The 24,423-nt window shown below is 34.1% G+C and overlaps 1 protein-coding gene across 2 annotated transcripts in view; it reads left to right on the top strand.

Moving 5' to 3' along the window:
• Nucleotides 1–24,423, top strand: part of ATRNL1 (attractin like 1) — a 683,154-nt gene that overhangs the window by 162,824 nt on the left and 495,907 nt on the right. For both annotated transcript variants that reach the window (XM_060286203.1, XM_060286202.1), the window contains exons 18-19: nucleotides 126–344; nucleotides 19,217–19,354. In XM_060286203.1, the coding sequence (XP_060142186.1) occupies nucleotides 126–344; nucleotides 19,217–19,354 (357 nt within the window). The remainder of the gene's footprint in view (nucleotides 1–125; nucleotides 345–19,216; nucleotides 19,355–24,423) is intronic.

The following is a 24,423-nucleotide window of genomic DNA, read 5'->3' as shown; positions in this document are numbered from 1 at the left end:
GTTTACATTAACTATAGATGACTTTTTACTGTTTTTCAGATCATATTTATTTTTCCATTAGCTTGCAATTCTATTTGAATATAAAGTCGTATAACATACTTGTTAATGATGTTCCTGCCATGCAGCTCAAAATTGTTCTGGATTGAGAACCTGTGGACAATGTTTGGAGCAGCCTGGTTGTGGCTGGTGCAACGATCCTAGTAATACAGGAAGAGGACACTGCATTGAAGGGTCTTCCCGGGGACCAATGAAGCTTGTTGGAATGCAAAATAATGAGATGGTTCTTGACACCAGTGTTTGTCCTAAAGAGAAGAACTATGAGTGGTCCTTTATCCAGTGTCCAGGTAATAAAAATGTGATGAAAGCAATTTTAGCTTCTGCACAAGGACACCAAGAATTACTTTCCTTTCTTATAATAAAGATTTAGAAAAAAAAACAATGAAAATAAGACTCAAATTTAAAGGATTAAAAAAATTCTTTCCTATATCCATGTTTGTTTTATAGGTGGTATTACGTTTGGAATCATTAAACAGGCTGACCAGATGCATGGTACATAATTGTTAGATTTGGTTTCATGTGAACTGTTAAAAGGAAAAAGAATATTGGTTTCATACCAAATTTCTTTACTGTAGTGTAGTCTTTTATTATTTATAATATTATACTATCTTAGAATTCAAAGGCAGCTCAGAGGATCCAGTCAGGCTAAGTATGGGAATATTTTGTATAATATCCATGATAGAGTTATTTGACCCTTGGTATTTGGTACCATTCAATTTTGAAGGTCAGTAAAGTTTTTAGAGTTTTTAAAATAGGGAGTCTGTTCTTATATGGAATAAAATCAACCTTCTTGAAAAATTAATTTATTCAGTATATTTTTATTGAGTGCCTACTATGTGCAAAGAGTGTTTTACGTGCTAGAGACATAACAATGAACAAAAGTAGACTAAAATCACTGCATTAATTGAGCCTGTATTCGAGTTGAAATTAATAAAATTAATTACACACACATATATATGTATATGAAGTTAGGTGGTGATAAGTGCTATTAAATAAAGCAAGGAAGGGGGATAAAGCTTGCAATTTAAAAGACTGGTAAGAGAAGATCTCACTTAGAAGTAATGGTTAATAAACACCTCAAGTAGATGAGGGAGTGAATCATGCTGCTGTCTGGGGAAAGAGTGTTCCAGAAGACACAAAGACTTGGGTGAGATAGTTTATTTACGAGATGAACCTAGGAAGCACAATTGAGGGAACAGAGAGTTTCAAAGTCGGGAGAAAAACCAATAATATGTACATTATTAGGCTGACTACTATACTGGGAAATTGGAGCTCAGACACACTAGGGACCTATGAAGAACTATGCAGAATGCTTCTCAGAGTTAACCTTCAGGGATTGGGGGTGGGGGTGGGGAATTTACCCACTAACTCTCTTCCATTGATGGTTGAGTGATGCCTCTGGGGGTATTGTACTTCTGAGCTGTGCCAGCATGTCTGATTAATAGCTTATCATGATACCAGTGAACATTCTGAGGCAAAAAAGTGGGGAGATACTGCAGAACTTGCTTTAGGTGCGGCGCTGACAGTGTGTTGCCCTGAAACATAAACTTTGGAATATATGAAAACCAAGAAGAGGGACAAACTATTGATTCATACAACATGGCTGAATCTTAAATACCTTTTACTTAGTGAAAGAAGCCAGACCAAAAGGCTACATATTGCACTATGGAGATGGAAAAGAGATCAGTTATTTGCCAGAAGTAGTAAAGGTAGGGATTGCCTTCAAGGGGACCTCATAATGGAATTTTTTGTGCCGTGGAACTCTTCTTGATGACACTGTGGTGGTTCATAATGACTCTATGCATTTGTCAAACCATACTGTATACCACAAAGAAAGAACTTTCCTGACGGCAAATTAAAAAAAAAGTCAACCAGCATGTCAGGGGATCCCATAAGGGAATGCAAACTGTGAGAAATAAATTTAACTGTATTACAAATGCCATAACCTCATCAAAATAATGAGCTGACCTAAGTAACCTTGGAAAACAGCGTTTTGGCTGGATACTGTAAAACTAAAGAAAAAAACCTACATAAACATTATATTCTGATTGGTAAATTTGTTTCTCACATAGTACAGATTAACAATTCTAACAATACTTTATATGTTTAGTAGGTTTGGACAAATATATAAATTAATTGTGTTTAATGTGAGCCAGGTTTCCCACCGTCACAGAAAGACATAGACATAGAGAATGGACTTGAGGACACGGGGTGGGAGGGGGAAGTTGGGGCAAAGTGAGAGTAGCATTGACATATATACACTACCGAATGTGAAATAGTTAGCTAGTGGGAAACAGCAGCATAGCACAGGGAGATCAGCTCCGTGCTTTGTGATGACCCATAAGGAGGATGCGAGGGAGGCTCAAGAGGGAGGGGATATGGGGATGTGTGTATGCATATGGCTGATTCACTTTGTTGTACAACAGAAGCTAACACAGTGTTGTGAAGCAATTATACTCCAAAGAAGGTCTATTAAAAAAACATGCGAAGAGTAAAGACTATAAAGAACCCTGTGGGGAATTCCCTGGCGGTCCAGTGGTTAGGACTCCGAGCTTCCACTGCAGGGGCCACAGATTCGATCCCTGGTTGGGGAACTAAGATGCCACATGCCGTGCGGCATGGCCAAAAAAAAAAAAAAGAAGAGAAAAAAGAATCCTGGTATTGGTTTAGAGTATAAGCATGAATTCAAGTTTATTTTAATATTTAATATATATACGCAGAGGTATATATACATATATTTTCTAGCTCAGTTCTCCAAGAGGGCCTGGAAGCCATGATGCCCCACTAGCAATGAGCACATTCAGTGCCCACAATCCTGGTTTCTAAATACCATTTTCCAATGAAAGGAACCAGGGCTCTCTGGAGTAATGGCTGGTTCTAGGGCTGGGGCAGGGAGAACACAAGGTGAACCTGAAGTATTGTTTAATGCCAGAAAGTAAGAAAGTGCTCAAAACAAAATAAAGGAGGATGGGAGCATGTCAAAGGGACACAGCCAACCAGAAAGAGTTCTTAATCGGTCAGTCTGGGCAAAAAATAATGATTGTGTTGGATTGTAACCCAAAGAACAGAATACATATCCATGTGATTTAAGTGACTGAATAGATAATAAATGGGTGAGAATGGATAAATATTCCTTACAGAAAATTCCAAATAATAAATGTAGAATGAATGAGGGAAATAAAAAATTGCTGTTAGAACCCCACAGTAATAAGTGCCGTAAGAATAGTCTTCTTAAGAATGTACAAGTTAGTGGGTGAAACTTTAAGGAGAAAAAATATATTTGTGTAGCTTCCAAATATCTTCCTCAAAAATATTTATTAATTACTGTGGTGGTTTGAACGTATGTCCACAAGTACCTTGACACTCATTCCCCTAGGAAGTGGAGCTTAATTTCTCTCCCCTTGAGTGTGAGTTGGACATGGTGACTCCTAGTGAATAGAGTGTAGATGTGGAAAAACTGTAACTTTACAGTGGAGGATGTAAGGCGACATCACCATAAACAAGTGATCAAGGTTAACAACACCAGTAATAAGTCATGTTAATATCACATACCCCCTGATATGATGTGGTGAGAAGGGCACCTCACTTCTGTGGTATTCTTTCCCCAAATCTATAACCTGGTTTAGTCATCAGAAAACATCAGACAAAACGACATTGAAGGACATTTTACAAAATACTTGACCAGCCCTCTAGAAAAGAATCTGCTTCCAAGCTCATTCACATGTTGGCACAATTCAGTGCCTTGCAATTGTAGGGCTGAGGTGACTGTTTTCTAGTTGGCTGTCAGCCAGTGACCACTTCGGCTCTGAAAGAATGCTCACGTTCTCTCCCTCATCCCCCTTCCGTCTCCAGAACTCGCATTGTAGAGTCTCGACAACTGAAATGAGATCACTTACACTTTGAATCTCCTTCAAGTAGAGACTAATGTCTTTGAAGGGATCATCTGACTGAGTCCATCCAGGATGATGTCCCTTTCTCAAAGCCAACTGTGCCATGTAACAACCTAATCATCAGAAGAATGACTATCCCATCATATGTTCAGGTCCCTACCACACTCAGGAGGAGGTCATTAGTGTTTGATTAAATACCTGAGGTACTATAACCCAGCTTCATCAACACATAAGACTAACCATCATACCATACAGTTTACCCATTTATAGTGTATAACTCAGTGGTTTTTAGTATATTCAGAGTTATACAACCATCACTACAGTCAGTTTAAAAACACTTTTATCATCTTTCAAAGAAACCTTGTACTTATTAGCAGTCATGGCCTGTTTAACCACCCCCTACCCTGGTCAGCTATGGATTTACACATCCTGAACATTCTATCTAAATTGAGTCATATAATTGTAGTCTTGTTTTACTGGCTTCTTTCACACCACAGTGTTTTCAAGGTTTATCCATGTTGTGGCATATAGCAGTGCTTCATTTCTTTTTATTACCAAATAATATTCCATTGTATGACTATACTACATTTTGTTTATTCATTCATCATTTGATGAACATTTGAGTGTTTCTAATTTTTCATTTTTAAAATAATCCATCTATGAATATTCATGTACAAGTTTATGTGTGGACATATTTTCATTACCTTGGAAATGGAATACCTAGGTCATATAGTAACCATGTTTAACCTTTTGAGGAACTGCCTGACTGTTTCAAAGCTGCTGTGTTATTTTGCATTTCCACCAGCAGTGCATGAGGGTTACAGTCACTCTACATCCTTGCCAACATTGCTTATTTCACATCGTTTTTTTTTTTAATAGATCTTTATTGGCGTATAATTGCTTCACAAGACTGTGTTAGTTTCTGTTGCACAACAAAGTGAATCAGCCATATGCATACACACATCCCCATATCCCCTCCCTCTTGAGCCTCCCTCCCACCCTCCTTATGGGTCCTCACAAAGCACGGAGCTGATCTCCCTGTGCTATGCGGCTGCTTCCCACTAGCTAACTATTTTACTTTCGGTTGTGTATATATGTCGATGCTACTCTCACTTTGCCCCAGCTTCCCGCTCCCACTGCATGTCCTCAAGTCCATTCTCTGTGTCTACATCTTTATTCCTGCCCTGCAACTAGGTTCATCAGCACCATTGTTTGTTTGTTTGTTTTTAGATTCCATATATATGTGTTAGCATACTGTATTTATTTTTTTCTTTCTGATTTACTTCACTCTCTGTGACAGACTCAAGGTCCATCCACCTCACTACAAGTAACTCAATTTTGTTTCTTTTTATCGCTTAGTAATATTCCATTCACATCGTTTTGATTGTAGTCATCCTTGTGGGTGTGAAGTAGTATCTCATCGTGGTTTTGATTTGCAGTCATTTGGTGGCTAATGATGTTGAACATCTTTTCATGTGTTTATTAGCTATTAGTATTTCTTCTTTTGAGAAATGTCTATTGGATTCTTTGCACATTGTTTAATTGGGGTATTTGTCTTTTTATTATTGAACTGTGAGTGTTCTTTATATATTCTGAATATATCCCTTACTAAAGATTGATTTGCAATTATTTTCACCCATTCTGTGGGTTGTCTTTCACTTTCTTGATAGTGCCCTTTGAAGCACAAAAGTTTTTTTTTTTTAAATAAATTTATTTATTTATTTTTGGCTGTGTTGGGTCTTCATTGCTGTGCGCGGGCTCTCTCTAGTTGCGTCGAGCAGGGGCTACTCTTCGTTGCAGTGCGCAGGCTTCTCATTGCGGTGGCTTCTCTTGTTGTGGAGCATGGGGTCTAGGCGTGCGGGCTTCAGTAGTTGTGGCATGCGGGCTCAGTAGTTGTGGCTCGCAGACTCTAGAGTGCAGGCTCACTAGTTGTGGCACATGGGCTTAGTTGCTCTGCAGCATGTGGGATCTTCCTGGACTAGGGATTGAACCCGTGTCCCCTGCACTGGCAGGTGGATTCTTAACCACTGTGCCATCAGGGAAGTCCCCACCAAAGTTTTAAATTTTCATGTTTTATCTATTTTTTCTATTCTTTCTTGTGCTGTTGGTTTCATGCCTGTGAAATCATGTATAATAAAAGATCCCAAAGGTTTTCACCTATGTTTTCTCTTCAGGCTTTAGTAGTTTTAGCTCTTACGTTTAGGTCTTTGATCTGTTTTGAGTTAATTTTTGTGTGTGGTGTGAGATAGGGATCCAGCTTAATTCTTTTGTTCATGTCTATAAGCACCATTTGTTGAAAAGACGGTTTTTTCCTTATTAAATTTACTTTAAATTTTGTATATATTTTTTCATCTTAGAAATTGAATTTTAGTCATTTTTATATTTTCCATTTCTCTCCTTCTTATGTTGATATTTTACTCTGTATTCTCGAGTATATGGAGCATACTTTTAATAGCTGTTTTAAAAATCCTTCTCTACTCATCCCAATTGGTATGCCATTTCTTTCTCTGTTTCTATTGGCGTGTGTGTATATATATATATATATATTTTTTTTTTAACTGATTATGAATCAGAATTTCCAGGTTGGTTATTTTTGGTGGTATTATCCTGGACATTGTGATTTTTTTTCTAGCTTATTCAGTTTTGTTCTATTTCTTTAAGTGTGTTGGACTTTATTCTGGCATTCAGTTGTGTTACTTCAAAAATTGTTTTTAATATTTGTCATGGCCTGTACATAGCAGCCCTAAGTTCAGTGCTAATTTATTTCCACTACTAAGACAGTGCCTTTCTGTGTTCTGCATACAGTGCTCTTTGTATTAAGAGGTCTCTCCACGTTGACTCTTGGGAGTATAAGCTATTTCTAGTCCTACGTGAGTTCCTGACATTGTTTTACTTACTTTTTTCTGATGGTTCTTTCTCCAGCTTCATAGAGTTTCACACTGTGTTCAATTTATTATTTAACCAAAGATTCAAGGGGACCTGTCTATAGATTGCTGTGTGCAACTCTCTCTTCTCTAGTATTTTGCCCCACAAAGCCTAACCACCATGGCCTCCCTGAACTTTGCTCTTTGTTTCCTCAACTAAATGAGGGTTTGGGTTTTCCTCCCTGGGCTTTATCCTCAAATCTGCCTCCAGATAGCAAGCCAGGGCAGTCATATTTTGTCGTCTTTTTCTCAGGGATGCCATTCCTGAACTGCCTGTTATACTTGAAAGTAGTTGTTTCATATATTTTGTTCAGTTTTCCTATGTTTACACTAGAGGTCAGTTCTCACAGCAGTTAAACCTTCATGGGCAGAAGTGGAAATCTTCTGTCTATGTGTTTTTATTTACAGTGAATCTCTTGTAAGCAGCATTAATGTCTTGTTTTTTATTGTTGTTGTTGATGTGTTTTTAAAATCTATTCTGATAATCTCTGTCTTTTATCAAATTGTTTAGTCAATTTAGATTTAATATAATATTGGTAATATTGAATTTAGTCCTACCATCATGGTATCAATTTTAAAATTTCCTTTATTTTTTTCTCTGTTGTTTGTTCCTCCTTTTGCCTTTTTTTAGATTAATTGAGTGTTTTTAAAGTCCACTTTTATCACTTTTATTGGAATTTTAGCTATACCTCTTTTGTGTTTTTTTTAGTGACTGCTGTAGTGATTGTAATAGTCATCTTTATCTTATCACAGTCTACCTTGAATCAATATTATACTACTTCATGTATAAGGTAAGAATATTACAAAAGTGTAATTCCATTTGCTCTTTTCCTGTCCTTTGTGTGATTACTGCCATATATTTTACTTCTATATATGTTATTAACCACACATCACATTATTTTTTTTACTTTAAAAAGACAATTTTCTTATAAAAAATCATAATAATAAAAAAATCTTTCTATTTACCCATGTATTGACCATTTTCTGTGATCTTCATTTTTCCCTATTGATCTGAATTTCCTTTTGCTATAACATTTCTTTAGCTTGATGAACTTTATGTAACATTTTAAAGTAGTGTGTTTCTCAGTTGGGCTATAAATTAGCTTTTATACATCTGAAAAAATTTTTATTGTGTATGTGTGTGTCCTCATATTTGAAGGATATTTTTACTGGTAATAGCATTCTAAGTTGACAGATATATTTTTTCAATAATTTGAAGATGTAATTTCCTTTTCCTCTGGCTTCTACTTTCTCTTCAGAATTCCTCTGTCAGTTTTATTGTTTCTCCTTTGAAAGTAATATGTCTTTTTCTTCCCTCTGACCTTTTAAAATATATTTTTTCCTTAGTTTTTGGATGTCAGCAATTTTAGTGTGATGTACCTAAGTATCATCTTTCTTTTTTTAATTGTGACATGTGTTTTTCATCATGTTTGTAAAATTTTCTGCCATTATCTCTTCAAATATTGCATCTGTCCCATTGTGTCACTCTAGTCTGTATTTCTAAAAGTTTGATTCACTTATATTAGGCTTTTTCACCATGTTCCTAAGTTTTCTTATTGTCTTGTCTGTATTTTATATCCTTGCACCTCCTCTGATCTATATTTTGATTCATTAATTCTTCCTTTAGATGTTTCTAGTTTTCTCTTAAACCTATTTTTTAATTAGTCATTGTTATTTAACATAGCACGCGAGGTTCACTGTATTAAAACAGTTTTACACATGATTCTGCATCATCTATTTTGCTGAATTCTGCTAGGCAGTTCTTCTACCAGTCTCTCCTGATTTTTCTCTTGTGGCTCCATTTATCTGGCAGCTTGACTGGTTTTGGATGATCTCAGAATTCTTTACTCACACGTCTGGTGGTTTGAGCTGATTGCTTGATCTAGGGGTCCTCAGGCTGCAAATGATTGTTCTCTGCTGTATTTGGCCTATCATCCTCTGGTGGTGTAGACTGGGATGCTGTACATATATGTTTAGAATAGAATTCGAAGAAGGAGAGAGCAGAGTATATATGGCTCTTGAGGCGTAGGCTCAAAATTTCCATACCATTACTTCTGAATTCCACTGTTCTGAAACAGTCTTCATGCCAATGCATGTTCAAATGGTGGGAAAAAATTGTACTTTTTTGATGAGAGCAAGGATAAAGTAATATTATGAATTTTGTACATACAGAGATGTGAAGAATTTGTGTAAATTATTTTTCAGCTCATCTAATTAGTTCTAACTACTTTGTTTATTGATGTATAACTCGTATGACATAAAATCCTTCATTTTAAAGTGTACAGTTCAGTGGTTTCTAGTATAGTCAGTAGGTGTGCAACTATTACCATCATATAATTCCAGAACACTTTAATTACCCCAAGACAAAATTCCATACCCTTTAACAGTCACTACCTGTACATCCTTCCCTCTAACACCTGAAAAACACTAGTCTACTTTCTTTCTCTGTGTATTTGTCTATTCTAGACATTTCATTTAAATGCAGTCATATAATGTGTCTTTTAGTGTCTGACTTCTTTTACTTAGCATACGTTTTTAAGGTTCATCCATATTGTAGCATATATCAGTCCTTTACTTCTTTTTATGGCTGAATAATATTAAATGGCATACCACATATTCACACTCATCAGTTGATGGGTCTTCAGCTTATTTCCACTCTTTTGCTATTATGAATAGTGCTGCTATGAACATTTGTATATGTTTTTGTGTAAACATGTTTTAATTTCTCTTTGGTATGTATCTAGGAGTTGATTTTTTAGTCATATGATAAATGTATATTTAACCTTTTAAGGAATTGCTAGACTTCTTCCAGAGCTACTGTACTATTTTACATTTCTACCAGCAGTGTATTCTAATTACTCTCCTCACCAATATGGGTTAATAAATCATTTTCTCTTTATCCTCCTAGTTGATGTGAAGTGGTAGCTCTCTGTGGTTTTGTTTTGCATTTCCCTTATGACTTATGGTGTTCTTTTCATGTGCTTATTAGCTACTCATATACTTTCTATGGAAAATGTCTATTCAAATCATTTGCCCACTTTTTTTGTTTTTTTGCGGTACATGGGCCTCTCACTGTTGTGGCCTCTCCCATTGCGGAGCACAGGCTCTGGACATGCAGGCTCAGTGGCCATGGCTCACGGGCCTAGCCGCTCCGCGGCATGTGGGATCTTCCCGGACTGGGGCACAAACCCGTGTCCCCTGCATCGGCAGGTGGACTCTCAACCACTGCGCCACCAGGGAAGCCCCATTTACCCACTTTTAAATTGAGGTTTTTTTTTTAAATGGTAGAATTGTAAGAGTTATTTATGTGTTCTGAGTATGAGATCCTTATCAGACATATGATTCTCAAATATTTTCCACTGTTCTGTGTGTTGTCTCTTCACTTTCTTGACGGTGTCATTTGAGGCACAGGATTTTTTTTTTTTTGCTGTACACGGGCCTCTCACTGTTGTGGCCTCTCCCGTTGCGGAGCACAGGCTCCGGACGCGCAGGCTCAGCGGCTATGGCTCACGGGCCCAGCTGCTCCGCGGCATGTGGGATCTTCCCGGACCGGGGCACGAACCCGTGTCCACTGCATCGGCAGGTGGACTCTCAACCACTGCGCCACCAGGGAAGCCCAAGGCACAGCATTTTTTTGATAATGTCCAGTATATCTTTTTTTTCTGTTAGTTGCTTAAGCTTTAGGTGTCATATATAAGAAACTGTCGCCTAATCCAAAGTCATGAGGATTTACATCTATATATTCTTCGAACATTTTTGTAATTTTAGCTCTTACCTTTAGGTTTTTGATCCTTTTTTAGTTAATTTTTATATATGGTGTGAAGTATGGGTCCAGACTTATCCTTCTGCATGTGAATATCAAGCTATCCTGGCACCATTTGTTGAAAAGACTATTTCCCCAGTTAAACTTCTTGACACCCTTGTTGAATATCAGTTGACCATAGATGTATGGTATTATTTCTAGACGTAATTCTATTCTATGGTCTATATGTCTGTCCTTATGACAATGGCACATGGTTTGATTACTGTAACTTTGAAGTAGGTTTTGAAATTGGGAATTGTCAGTACTCCAACTCTGTTTTTCTTTATCAAGATTGTTTTGCCTAATCTGAGCCCTCTGTTTCTAAACATGAATTTTAGGATCTGCTTGTCTATTCCTATAAAAAAAGTCTTTTGGAATTTGATGGCATTGAATTTGCAGATCAGTTGGGATGAATTTCTATCTTAATATTAAGTCTTCCCATCCATGAATACAGATGCCTTTTCATTAATTCCTTTTAATAATGTTTTGTAGTTTTCAATGTACAAATCTTGCATTTCTTTGGTTAAATGTATTGTTAAATGTTTTATTCTTTCTGATGCTGTTGTATTTGGTATTGTTTTCTTAAGTTCACTCTCAAACTTTTCAGTTTGGAAGTGTATAAAAATACAATAAAACAGATTTTTCTACAATTGATCTGTAGCATTGTTGAAGACAATTATTAGATTAAATAATGTTTTTGGATTTCTTAGTTTTCTGTATGGAAGATTATGTCATCTGAAAGTAAAGTTAGTTTTCTTCTTTTTCAATCTGGTTGCCTTTCATTTTTTTTTCTTGCTTAATTGCCCTGTCCAGAACCTCCAGTACAGTACTGAATAGAAGTGACAAGTAAGGACAGTTTTGTCTTGTTCCTGACCTTAAAAAGAAAACTTACAGTCTTTTACCATTAAATATGATGTTATCTATGAAGTTTTTATATATGCCCTTTATCAGGTTAAGATAATTCCCTGCTATTCTAGTTCGTTGAGTATTTTCCATCTATTGAGATGATGTTGTGATCCACCCCCACCCCACTTTATTTCTCTAATAGTATGTTGTATTGATTGATTTTCATATATTTAAATAATCTTGCATTCCTGGGGTAAATGCAACTTAGTCATGATGTATAATCCTTTTATATTCTAGTGGATTCAGTTTGCTAGTATTTTGTTGAGAAGTTTTGCAGTTACAATCATAAGAGGTATTGGTCTGGCATCATCTTTTCTTGTGATAAGTTTGTCTTGTCTTTGTATTAGGTTAATACTGGCCTCATAGAATGAGTTAGGAAGTCTTACCTTTGCTTCTGTGTTTTGGAAATATTTGTGAATAATTGTTAATTCTCCTTAACTGTTTGGTAGAATTCATGAATTAAGCCAGTTGATCTTGGGCTATACTTTTCTGGCACTTTGTTGATTACTAACTCAATCTTTTTATTGTTAAAGCCTGTGCCTATTTTCTGTTTCTCCTCTAGTAAGTCTTGGTAGTTAATATCTTTCTAAGAATCTCCCCTATCATCTAGGTTATCTAATTTATTGGCATCCAGTTGTTCATAGTATTTCCCTATAGTCCTTTTCCCCAGTCTTTGTCAGTCGTATGTCTCATCTTCCATTCCTGATTTTAATAATTTGTATCTTCGTATATTTCTTTGTTAGCCTAGCTAAAGCTTTGTTGATTTTGTTGCGCATTACAAAGAACAGTTTGTATTTGGCTTTATTGATTTTCTTTATTGTTTTCCTACTCTGCATTTTATTTATTTTCACTCTAATCTTCATTATTTCCTTTCTTCTGCTTGCTTTGAGTTTAGTTTTCTATTAATTTTTTACTTTATTAAGGTACAAAGTTGGTTGATATGAGACCTTTTCTCTTTTTTAATGTAGGCTTTTACAGCCATAATTTTTTTTTCTGAGCAGTGTTTTGCTGCATCCTGTAAGTTTTGGTATATTATGCTTTATTTTAATATACCTGAAAGTAATTTTTAATTTTCCTATGATTTGTTTTTTGATCCATTGGTTATTTAGGAATGTGTTGCTTAATTTCCACAATTTGTGATTTTCCCAAATTTTCTGTTACTGATTTCTAATTTTATTCAATTGTGGTTAGAGAACATACTTTATATGACTTCAGTCCTTTTACATTTATTGAGGTTTGTTTTATGACCTAGTATATGGTCTATCCTGAAGAGTTTTTTATGTGCACTTAAGAAGAATGTATATTCTGCTGCTGTTATGTGGATTTTTCTGTTTATGTCTGTTTGGTCCAGTTGGTTTATAGTGTTGTCCAAGTCTTCTAATCCCTTGCAAATCATCTGCCTAGTTGTTTGATTCATTATTGAAAGTGAGGTACTGACGTCTCCAACTATTTCTGTTGAGTTCTTTATTTCTGTTTTAATTTCTGTCGGTGTTTGCTTCATGTAGTTTGAGGCTCTGTTAGATGCATGTATGTTTACAATTTTTATATCTTATCGATGGATTGTCCTTTTTATCATTATAAAATATCCCTCTTCATCTTCAGTAACATTTTAAAAGTCTGATATTTCTATAGCCATTCCATCTTTCTTGTGGTTGCTGTTTGTATGCTATATCTTTTTTCATCCATTCACTTTCAATCTCTTTGTGTATATAGGTGTGTCTCCTATGAAGGGTACATAGTTAGATCTTTGTCTTTTATCTGGTCTGTCTTTTCTGCCTTTTGATTAAATCATTTGATCTATTCATATTTAATGTTATTTTTGATGCAGTTGGATTTATGTGAGTTATTTTATTTTTTCCCCTGTATATCATGAATTTTCTGTTCTTCCACTCTTCATTTGTTTATTTTTTTGCACTAAGTGAATATTTTCTATTATAACATTTTAATTTTTAATGATTTTTCATTATATTTTATGAGTTATTTTCTTTCTTTTTTAAAATAAATTTATTTATATTTTGGCTGCATTGGGTCTTCATTGCTGTGTGTGGGCTTTCTCTAGTTGCGGCAAGCGGGGGCTACTCTTTGTTGTGGTGTGCGGGCTTCTCATTATGGTGGCTTCTCTTGTTGCAGAGCATGGGCTCTAGGTGCGTGGGCTTCAGTAGTTGTGGCACTCGGGCTCAGTAGTGGTGGCTCACAGGTTGTAGAGCGCAGACTCAGTAGTTGTGGTGCATGGGCTTAGTTGCTCCGTGGCATGTGGGATCTTCCCGGCCAGGGCTCAAACCCGTGTCCCCTGCATTGGCAGGCGGATTCTTAACCACTGTGCCACCAGGGAAGTCCATGAGTTATTTTCTTAGTGGTTACTCCAGGGTTTACCATATATAGCTTATCTTATTAAAATATGCTTCAGATTTATACTAACTTAATTCCAGTGAGATGAAATAATGTTACTCATATAGGTCTAGTCTCTTTCTTCCCTTTTTGTGGTATTGTTATATGTATTACATCTGTATGTGTTGCAAACCCAGCAGTCCATTTTTATAGTTATTATTTATATAGTTTTATGTCTTTTAAAGAATCTGAGGAAAGAAAGGAGGATAGTATGTACTTATAGCTTTTGTTATATTAATCTTTGTATTAACCATGTTTGGTTTTCTTTGTTTCTGTGGATCTTTGTTTACCATCTAGTAATACCATGTCGTATACTTGGCCCGATATAGATTTTCTCCGATACACTTCCTCTGTGGTGTTATTGGGGAATACATTATGTTTTATGTTTTATAGGCCCAACAATACCATTATTTATAACATTTAAAATACGATCTTTAAAAATCTTGTAAAAGAAGAAAGGAGACAAAAGGTGTATATTTACTGTCTTTTATAATGACAGTTCTGTTATTGGTGCTCTTTGTTATATTTTGTGGAGTTAAATTACTATCTGGTGTCACATGCTTTCTTCTTGAAGAGCTTCCTTTAGTATTTCTTGTAAGGCACATCTGCTAACAGTGAATTCTCTCAATTTTTGTTTATCTGTGAATGTTTCACTTTAATTTTTGAAGAGCAGTCTCGATGGATAGAAAATTTTTCGTTGACAGTTTTATTTTCAGGAGTTTGAATATATTATCCCACTGGCTACTGACCCCTATTTTTCCTGATTAAAAGCCGATTATTAGTCTTATTGGGATTTTTTTAGGTGAGGAGTCATATTTTCTCTTGCTGCTTTCAAGATTTCCTACTTGTTTTTGGCTTTTATCACTTTTATTATAATGTATTTATTGATCTCTTCATGTTTATTGTACTTAAATTTTGTTAAGCTTCTTGGATGTGTAGATTAACATTTTTATCAAATTTGGGGATTTTTCAGGAGTTATTTCTTCAAATAAATTTTAGCCTTCTTTCTTCTCTCCTATCTTTCCAACACTCCCATTACACATAGGTTGGTGTACTTAATGGTGTCCTGCATTTAGCTGAGGCTCTGTTTATTTTTCTTCATTCTGTTGTCTCTCTGTACTTCAGCTTCCATGGTCTCTACTGATCTTTCTTCAAATTTGCTAATTCTTCTGCCAGTTCAAATTTACTGTTGAATCTCTAGTGTATTTTTCATTTCAGTTTTTTTAAATGCTTTTATTTTTTTTCTGTTAGTATGTGTAGAATTTTATCCACCCCCACCCCCCGGCTATTTTTTGGCTGCACTGTGCAGCGTGAGGGATCTTGGTTTCCCGAGCAGGGATCAAATCCATGCACCCTGCAGTGGAAGTGTGGAGTCTTAACCACTGAACCGCCAGGGAGGTCCCTCATTTCAGTTATTTTACTGTTCTACTTTATAATTTCCATTCGTTCTTTTTTATAATTTCTGTGTTTTTATTGATACTCTCTTTTTGTTGAGACATTGTCATCATATGTAACTTTAGTTCTTTAAGCATAATTTTCTCATTTTTTCTGCCTTTAATTATTTTAAATATTTTTATTGTTTTCTAATTGTCCTTTTACTCCAATTCTTGGGTTGTCAATTCTCATTTTTATTATCTCTCTTTTGCCTGACTCTTCTTCATGATGCTTTGTGATTTTTCATTTTGAGGTTTAATTCAGTAAGTGTTGTTGTTGTTGTTTTCATTGTCTTTTATTTCGGTATCAAAGGCTTGCAAACGAAGGTGTGATGGCCAAACCTGGTTGACTACCTATTTTTGTAAATAAAGTTTTATTGGATTATAGCTGTTATCAATGGTTTGTGTATTGTGTATGGTTACTTTTGTACTGCAGTGGCAGCAGTGGTAGTTGTGAAGAGATTTTATGGTCTGCAAAGCCTAAAATACTTACTGTCTTGCAGTTTACAGAATCAAGTTTTTCCAGTTTCTGTTCTGTGTGACCTGAGTTGAAGAAGTATTTCAAGGGTCCATTTATGTCTGCTTTTGCATGAGGCTTTTCTTTTTTACAGAATAGGTTTTAACACTATTGTTTGATGTTGGGGTTTCTCTACTATATGGGAAGTGTGAATTTCAACCCAACCCATATGATCAGTATAGGCTTTAAGTTCTCACAAGTGACTTTTGTCTTTCATACATTCTTACCCACGTTAAGGTTCCTTTCTGCTTCTTTGGGCTTGTGATGTATTTTAGTACCTTTTTCACAGATAGGGGCTACAATTGAAGGCTTTAAGCATTTTAAATATGGTTCAGTTTAGCTCTCTATTTTGAGTATGCCAGAGATTATATCTCCTGGCCCTGCTGGGTTTTGACCCATACCTATTAGCTGTTGTTAGTCTATCCCCATGTATAGTAAAGTTCTGTCACTAGCTCACACTTCTCTTTCACATTCTTGTTTTGAATCCCTGTTTTATTTTTAGCAATGATAATTCCCTTTTCTTCTAAAGGGCTCTGTTTTGAAAAAAAGTTTTGGGTAAATTTTAGCCTTGATTTTCTGTGTATATATTTTTTTGAATTTTGTTGAGAATGCCAAACAGATACTTTTCAATGTTTTACATCTGTTTTAGAGAGCACATATTTTTCAAAATGATGTACTTTATTTGCATATGAAGTGCTGTGTTTTTCATTATGTTTTATTTTCATCTTTTTCTGTTTGTGTGTACATAGATGAGAAGCCATCTGGGCTGGTTTTTAAATTTAAACAAAACAGTGTGGATGACTTCTGTTTAGTTTCATTCATGTTCCAGAACCAGGTTGTTACTAGAACCTTTCAAGTTACAGTGTATCCTGGAAGAACTATTAGATACAAGCTTACATTACCTGTTGATCCAACCCCCTGATGGCAGTGGAGAATAAAACATCATCATAGGCTTTATAGTATATCCTTTTCCTGTGTTTGATACAGCCATTATTACATCTGGGTCGTGCTTTCTATAACATACCTTATCCTTTGCCATTGCTGCCATACTAGTTATAAGCGGCAACGATGACTGTCCTTTTCTTGCTGGAAATTTTGCCAGCAGTTAGGTCTACATTATACCAGCTTTCTGTATGGTATATTCATTACTTGGAACATTAGACTTTCCTGTATCTCATTGTAGCAGCTGATATGCTTCTTGGTTGCACCATAGCCCAGAACTGCCTAGAACTTGTCGCTTTCAGGAAAGTTACAGTTGAGTGGCATTATGCCAGGAGTCCTCTTTTAATTCCCAGAGGTATAGTAGGTTACTATTTTCTAGTTTTACTTACTAGTTGTCATCATACCCCAATTCTTGTTGTTGCTGGCAAGTTTTTTTATTATTATGCTGGTAATCTATGAGGAGGATATTAGATGAGATTGGTAAATTTAGTCATTTTATTCAGAAGTTAAGATATTTGTTTTTCTGATGAAAAAGTATAGCCAGGGTTTCATAAAAATGCTTATAGTAACCCATCTCTTATTTTGACTTTTTCAGATAATGCTTTACATGTAGTGAGCACTCAATAAATTTAGTTTTTACTTGAGTGAATTAATTAGTGGTTTTACATAAAATTTTTGATGAAAAAATAACTTAAAATTTTAAGCACAATGTTAAAAAATTAAAGTTCTTGTCATTATTTTTCCTTATTATAAAAGTAATATGAATTTATTGTAGAAAACTGATGATGCATAAAAATCTTACTAAACTAAGATAACCATCATTAACTTTTCCATGGGCATATTAATACATTTAAAAACAAAATTGTGTTCATTCTAAATATCTTGTTTGAATCCTTATTTCACTCAATTTATTATGAATATTTTTCTTGTTATTAAATTTTCTCTTAGCTGTTTCATAATGTAATATAAAATTTGAAAACTATATTGTAATTTTCTCAGTTTCATAAAGAGGAAGATTACTCAACATTTTTCCATGATGACTGCATGTCATTTCTATACTATGTTGCAATAGTTATGCCTCTGAAAATTTCTGTAAGATATAGGTATTTGTTTTTTACTTTTTTTTTTTCTTTACTCTTTGATGTTAACTCATATGACCTTGTGCTAGTCTCTTGGGATTTCCCTCTTACTTTCAAATTTTCTATGTATAATAGGTATGAGATTTAATGTCTGGTCTTTGATTCATACATCCTGATTGTGCATTTGTTTCTGCCGTTCTTTAAATGTGTGACTTTGGGTAGTTGCTTAATCCAGGTCTCCTGATGTTAGAAAGAACCCTAAAAATAGTACCTTCCACACAAAATTCTTGTGAGGCTTAAATTATATAATTCATGTATGCCACTTGGTTCACTGTCTAGCCATGGGGTAGTATTTACAATAGTTTAAAAACTGATACAAAATGTAAACTGACCAAGCAGAATATAGATGCCAGCCACAAACAACTGCAATCGACTAAACATTAGCTTTCTTGACTTGAGCGAGAGAGAGCTCAATTAAATGCTATCTGAGTTGTAATAATGATGAAAATGATTATGAAAGTGACAATGATTATGATGTTTCCACAAGACGTTACCAAACTAAGTCAGTATTAATGCCCCCAATAGACACTAAACATGAGCTTTTATATAGGAACTTTATCTCTCATCTGAAAATTTTAAATTCTATTGTAATATTAATATGAAAACATATTAGACCTCATATTAAGAAGACATAAAAAAATCTTATGCTTTAAATCTGTTTGTTTAGTTCACATTCGAATAGAATTTTAATTAGGCCTTGAAGGTTTTCTTGCCCAAAGAAGATAAACATTCATACAAAGTAATTTAAAAGTGCTGTGTTTGCTAATTTTAAACTAATGTATTTTCTTGAAGTAAGGACTTATTACCACACAATTTTCTATATTGATCCTTTTTTATTACATGTAAATATAATTAAGATGCATTTTAGCATTCTTTGTCAAAGGTCTTTTATTTATTCCTGTTAATAGACATAATTGTCACATGAATCTTTAAGGAATATGTTAAAAGATATTTCCCCCTTAGCTATAACTTTTATGTTTCATTTAAATTTCTAACCCCTACATTTTACAGGTCATATGCAAAATTTCAATACAGAATTTATTGTATATAATGTCCTATATTAGTATTTTGAGACACACATTAATAAAAAACTTGGGAAATGCCCGTTGGACTCTGCTGCCATTCAGATTTGTAAAATAAATTCTTTGTCCTGATGGCAGTTATACTTGATACTGTTATGTAGATATTAAAATTTTTTTTTTTTACTATTTTCCTTAGCTTGCCAGTGTAATGGACATAGCACTTGCATCAATAATAACGTGTGCGAACAGTGTAAAAATCTTACCACAGGAAAGCAGTGTCAAGACTGCATGCCTGGTTATTATGGAGATCCAACCAATGGAGGACAGTGTACAGGTAATTATTTTTTCTTTCACTTCAGTGTATTTTTACTAAGGAAAAGAAAATTAAGAAAGATATGCCTCTTGTGGAAAATATATTTTATTAAAGAAGTTGTTTTCCATTAAGTCTCAATATTTTTGGAAGGTAATATATATTTATTAGGGACTATGAACTATAAAAATTCTGTGATATACTTGCTTTAAGAAAATCTTACTTTTCTTATTTCAAAATGAATACATGATTACTATAGGAAATTTAGCAAATGCAGATAAATTAAAAATTACCTGTAATCTTACTATTCTAAAATAATCACTGCTGATAATTTGTTTTTTAATAATAGTAAGTTATCATTTTACATTTTACTTTAGGAATAAGAAATAAAGGTTTTGTGTATGCCTTACATCACGTAAGTTTTTTTGTTTTTTTGTTTTTGACAGGGTGATAATATAACGTAAGGTTTAAGAGAATGAGTTTAGAATCAGTCCTTCGCTGAAATTCCAACTCTGCCACTGTTTAAATGTATGGCTTTAGTTAATTCACTTAGCATCTCAGTGCTTCATCTTTCTCATATGTAGAAGGAAGATGATAATACTTCATTGGATTATTGTAAAGATCAAATGTGATCCTATGTAATAGAGTCACATATAATAGGAATTGAAGCACGTTAAAAGAGCATTATAAGAGCCTAACTATTATCATATCATTTTTCGATCGTGAAACCCTTCTTTTCTCTATTTCCTCCTCTGTCCTGCTGCTTCTTTCTCCTACTTTTTAAAAAAGAAAATTTAGTTTTTCTTTAAAAAATTTCCTTAAAATTTGTTTTTTTCAGTAATCCTTCTTCATTTCTAGGTTAGTCCTTGTTCCTTAAATCTTTAATCTACTTTTTCTAAATGGAATAGCCTGTAGAGCACTCACAGAAAAGCCTCAGTTGTTGGCTGTGATAAGATGAGAAATCTTCAGAGAGAGAGTTGGGCCTGGGCCTTTAGATAAAACTTTTTAACACTACCTGCATATTAAAGCCACTGGAGAGCTTTTAAAAAATACGGATGTCTGGGTCAATCCATAAATAATTAAATCAGTCTCTTTGTTTATCGTAAGGTGATTCTTGGTTCTTCTCAAAGTCTTCCCAAATGATTCTAATATACACTCAGGGTTGAGAAACACAGAATGATGAGCTGTGCCTTAGAGTCAACAAAACTGCTCTGGTAATAGCAGGTTTGGTGCTGATTGAAATTGTGTGATATGGAAAGCTCTGCCGTGATTGAGGCTGTAATACAGAAATTGTTTGACGCTTGCATTTTCTGTGTTCTAGGCACTGTACTCATAGCTTATATTCATTATCTCATTTCAGCTGTACAACAACTGTATGGGAGAAGTCACAATTATCTCCATTTTACATACAACCAAATACATAAAGAAGTTAAATAAAATACCCAAATCATACTGCTAATAAGAGGAAGAAAGTGTCTGATTCTTAGGCCTAACTCTTAACTGTTAATGCAGAAGTGGTGTTTTAATACGGACAGGGAGGATCCAGTAGTCCTTATTAGCCAAAAGCCACAGCTTAGTGCTGTGTAGCAGCAGTAGAAATGTATACAACGGAATCCACAAAGTGTAGACCTTACCTAGTGGAGTCATAGTATTTTGTTATTTTATGTTTATTAAGTAAAAAGGTAAGGATTTTGGAGCCATCCTGTTTTCCAAAAAGCTTTTTACTACTGAATTTTCTATAGCCAAGAATTTCATTGGGCAAAAAGTATATTTCAGATAGATTATTTATGTTATATATATATATATATAAATGTTTTGTTTCCATAACTTTAAGACAAAAACACACCTGGGTTGTTTTTATTCCACATTGCAATTTATATGTGTTTGCAACCTTTCATATATTTAATATACAATTGTTGTTTTAATTTACTTTTATGAAAATGATTTCATTTACAGTCTCCAAATTATTTTAATGCCTATATAATAGTCCATGGGGATTTTGTGAAGTAATTTACTTCATATACTTCTGTTATTTATATATTGCTTCCAACCATAACCCCATTTTTAGCATTTTTAAAATTTGAGGTCAAATTCACATAGCATAACAGTAACCGTTTTAGGTATACAATTCAGTGGCATTTACTACATTCATAATATTGTGCAACCATCACCTCTGTCAAGTTCCAGAAAATTTCCTTCCTCCAAAAGAAAATGCCATACTTATTAAGCAGTCATCCCAGTCCCTGGCAGTCACTAATCTGCTCTTTCTTTATAAATTTACTTATTCTGGATATTTCATGTAAATTGGATCATAAAATATGTGACTTTGTGACTGGCTTCTTTTACTTTGCATAATGTTTTTAATGTTCATTCTTGTTGTAGCATCTATCAGTACTTCACTCCTTTTTGTGGATGAATATTATTCCATTGTATGGATATATCACAATATTTTTACCCATTTATTCATTGACGGACATTGGGGTTTTTTCCACCTTTTGGCTATTGTGAATAGTGCCGCTATGAACATTACTGCACAAGTTGTTTTTGAATACAAGTTTTTAGTTCTTTTGTATGTAAACTAGGAGAGGAATTGCTGGGTCATATAGCAATTTTATGTTTAACTTTTCGAGGAACTGCCAAATTATTTTCCATGGTGGTTGCACGATTTTACATTCCCACCAGCAACGTGGAGGATTCCAGTTTCTCTACATCCTTGCCAACAGTTGTTATTTTACATTTTCAGAAACTTTTAGCCATCCTAGTAGGTGTAAAACTATTTCTCATTGTAGTTTTGATTTGCATTTGCTTAATGACTAGTGATGAAGTTGTTGGCCATCGTATATTTTTTTTGGAGAAATGTCTTCCAGTTCTTGCCCATTTTAAAACAATTTTAAAAATTGTGGTAAAATGTACGTAATATAAAATTAGCCATTTTAACCATTTTTAAGTGTGTAGTTCAGTTTCATTAAGTACATTCACATCGTTGTGCAACCATCATTACTATCCATCTCCAAAACTTTTTTCATCTTGCAAAGCTAAAACTGTATAACCATTAAATAATAGCTCTTCATTCCCCAACACTGGCCCCTGGCAGCCACTATTTTACTCTTTGTCACTATGAATATGATTACTCTAGACACCTCAAATAAGTGGAATTATCCAGTATTTGTCCTTAATGATTGGTTTTTTTCAGTTAGCATAATGTCCTCAAGGTTCTTTCATATAGTAGCATGTGTCCTTCCTTTTTATTGCTGAATAATGCTCTGTTGTATGTATATACCGCATTTTTAAAATCCATTGATGGATGCTTGAGTTGCTTCCACCTTTTGACTATTGTAAATAATACTGCTATGAATATGGCTGTACAAATATTTGTTGGAGTCTTTCTGTCTTTTCATGTGCATATTGGCCACTTGTATATCTTTGGAGTAATGTCTTTTCGAGTCCTTTGTTCATTTTTTTAATTGGGTTATTTGGTTTTGTTGTTGTTGAATTCTAAGAGTTCTTCATATATTCTAGTTATGAGGTCCTTATCAGATAAATGATTTGCAAATATTCTCCTGTTCTGTAGGTTGTCTTTTCACTGTCTAGACAGTGTAGTTCAAAGCACCGAAGTTTTAAATTTAGATGAAGTCCAGTCTATCTCTTCTTTCTTTTGTTGCTTGTGCTTTTGGTGCATATCTAAGAATCCATTGCCAAATATAATGTCATGAAGATTACCAAAGTATTATTTTAATTTTTTGCCAGCATAGGCAAAAGGAACGTTTGAATAAGTATATTAGCTAAAAACTGTTTTAAATTAAAATAGTAAGTTTTATCATTCCACCAGGCATAGTGCTTTTAGAAATATGTTTCCCTTTGGGGATGATACTTCTCTGCTAGGTTTAAGACTAATTCAGTTATTTCATATTATTTTTGTTGCTGACATTATACATGTGGAAAGCTGAGGTACAATGCAATAGAAAACTAAAGAGAATGAAAGATAAATACCTTTCTTATTCACTGTTGCACATTCCCTGGTAGTTTATGAAGCTTTAAACAATTCCTTATAGTTTCCTTATTTCCTAAATTTGGCAAAATTGTATTTTTCTGTCTATGACTTTTCTACAGTGATGTGATATATGAAATTCATTTTTATTTCTTAGGGCCACATTAGCAATCTAACTAAATAAACAATATGTCACATCTTGTGAATTATATTTAATGTGGCAATGGCTAAAATCAATTTATAAAATATGAGAAGTAAAAGTTTTCTACTATTTTTTCATTTTTAGTTCACCTTATTGAGAAAAGTTCATTTTTTCATTATTAGTTGCACGTATTAAAATTCAAAGTCCATGGTGATGTTAAGGGAAATAAGGAAATAGATTTATATTTGAATGGTAAGGCTTTAAATGTACTGCAGATTTAGATATTCTTTTAAAAAGTCGGCCTACTAAAGCCATTTAACTATGTTGTCAATATATAAATGTACTTGTAGACTTCCTTCAGATTGTTTTTAAACTATGTTATATTTATAGCTATTCTTTTAGTACAATTATTGAAAGTGCTTTATTATTAAAATTATTTTATTTCTTATTAATGTTCAGGAAGATTCTCTGTTACAAACTTGCTCTGGCATTGGTTATCTATCTATCTATCTATCTATCTGTCTTTGTAGCCATAAAAGAATATAACATTGTTAAGAGTTTGGGCTTTGGAATTATACTGATTGGGTCCATATTCTGGCAATGGCACTGTCACCTTGGATAATTATTTAACCTCTTAGTGTCTCACTTTCCTCACCTGCAAAATGCAGCTAATTTAATTTACTGTGAGGCTTAAATAAACATATGAAATAATTTGTATCTCCAGCAAATGTTAACTCCATAATGCAAATTATTACTATTACTATTTATAACATCATTAGGCTTAAGTATGTTAATATAAATGTATGAATCAGACTTTTGGGACAGTATTATTTTTGCCATGTTATCTCCAATTTAACATAAATTTTAGTAAAAGAAAATAAATGAAAGTTTCATGGAATAGAGTAATAGCTCAATGTGCTACAGCAGCTCAACACTCAATATACTGTACTACTTTGCGATGAA

The sequence above is a fragment of the Globicephala melas genome, chromosome 16 (genome assembly GCF_963455315.2).
Source record: "Globicephala melas chromosome 16, mGloMel1.2, whole genome shotgun sequence".
NCBI classification, from domain to species: Eukaryota; Metazoa; Chordata; class Mammalia; order Artiodactyla; family Delphinidae; genus Globicephala; species Globicephala melas.
The sequence above is the reverse complement of the archived record's forward strand: the minus strand, read 5'-3'. Positions and strand labels throughout refer to the sequence as shown.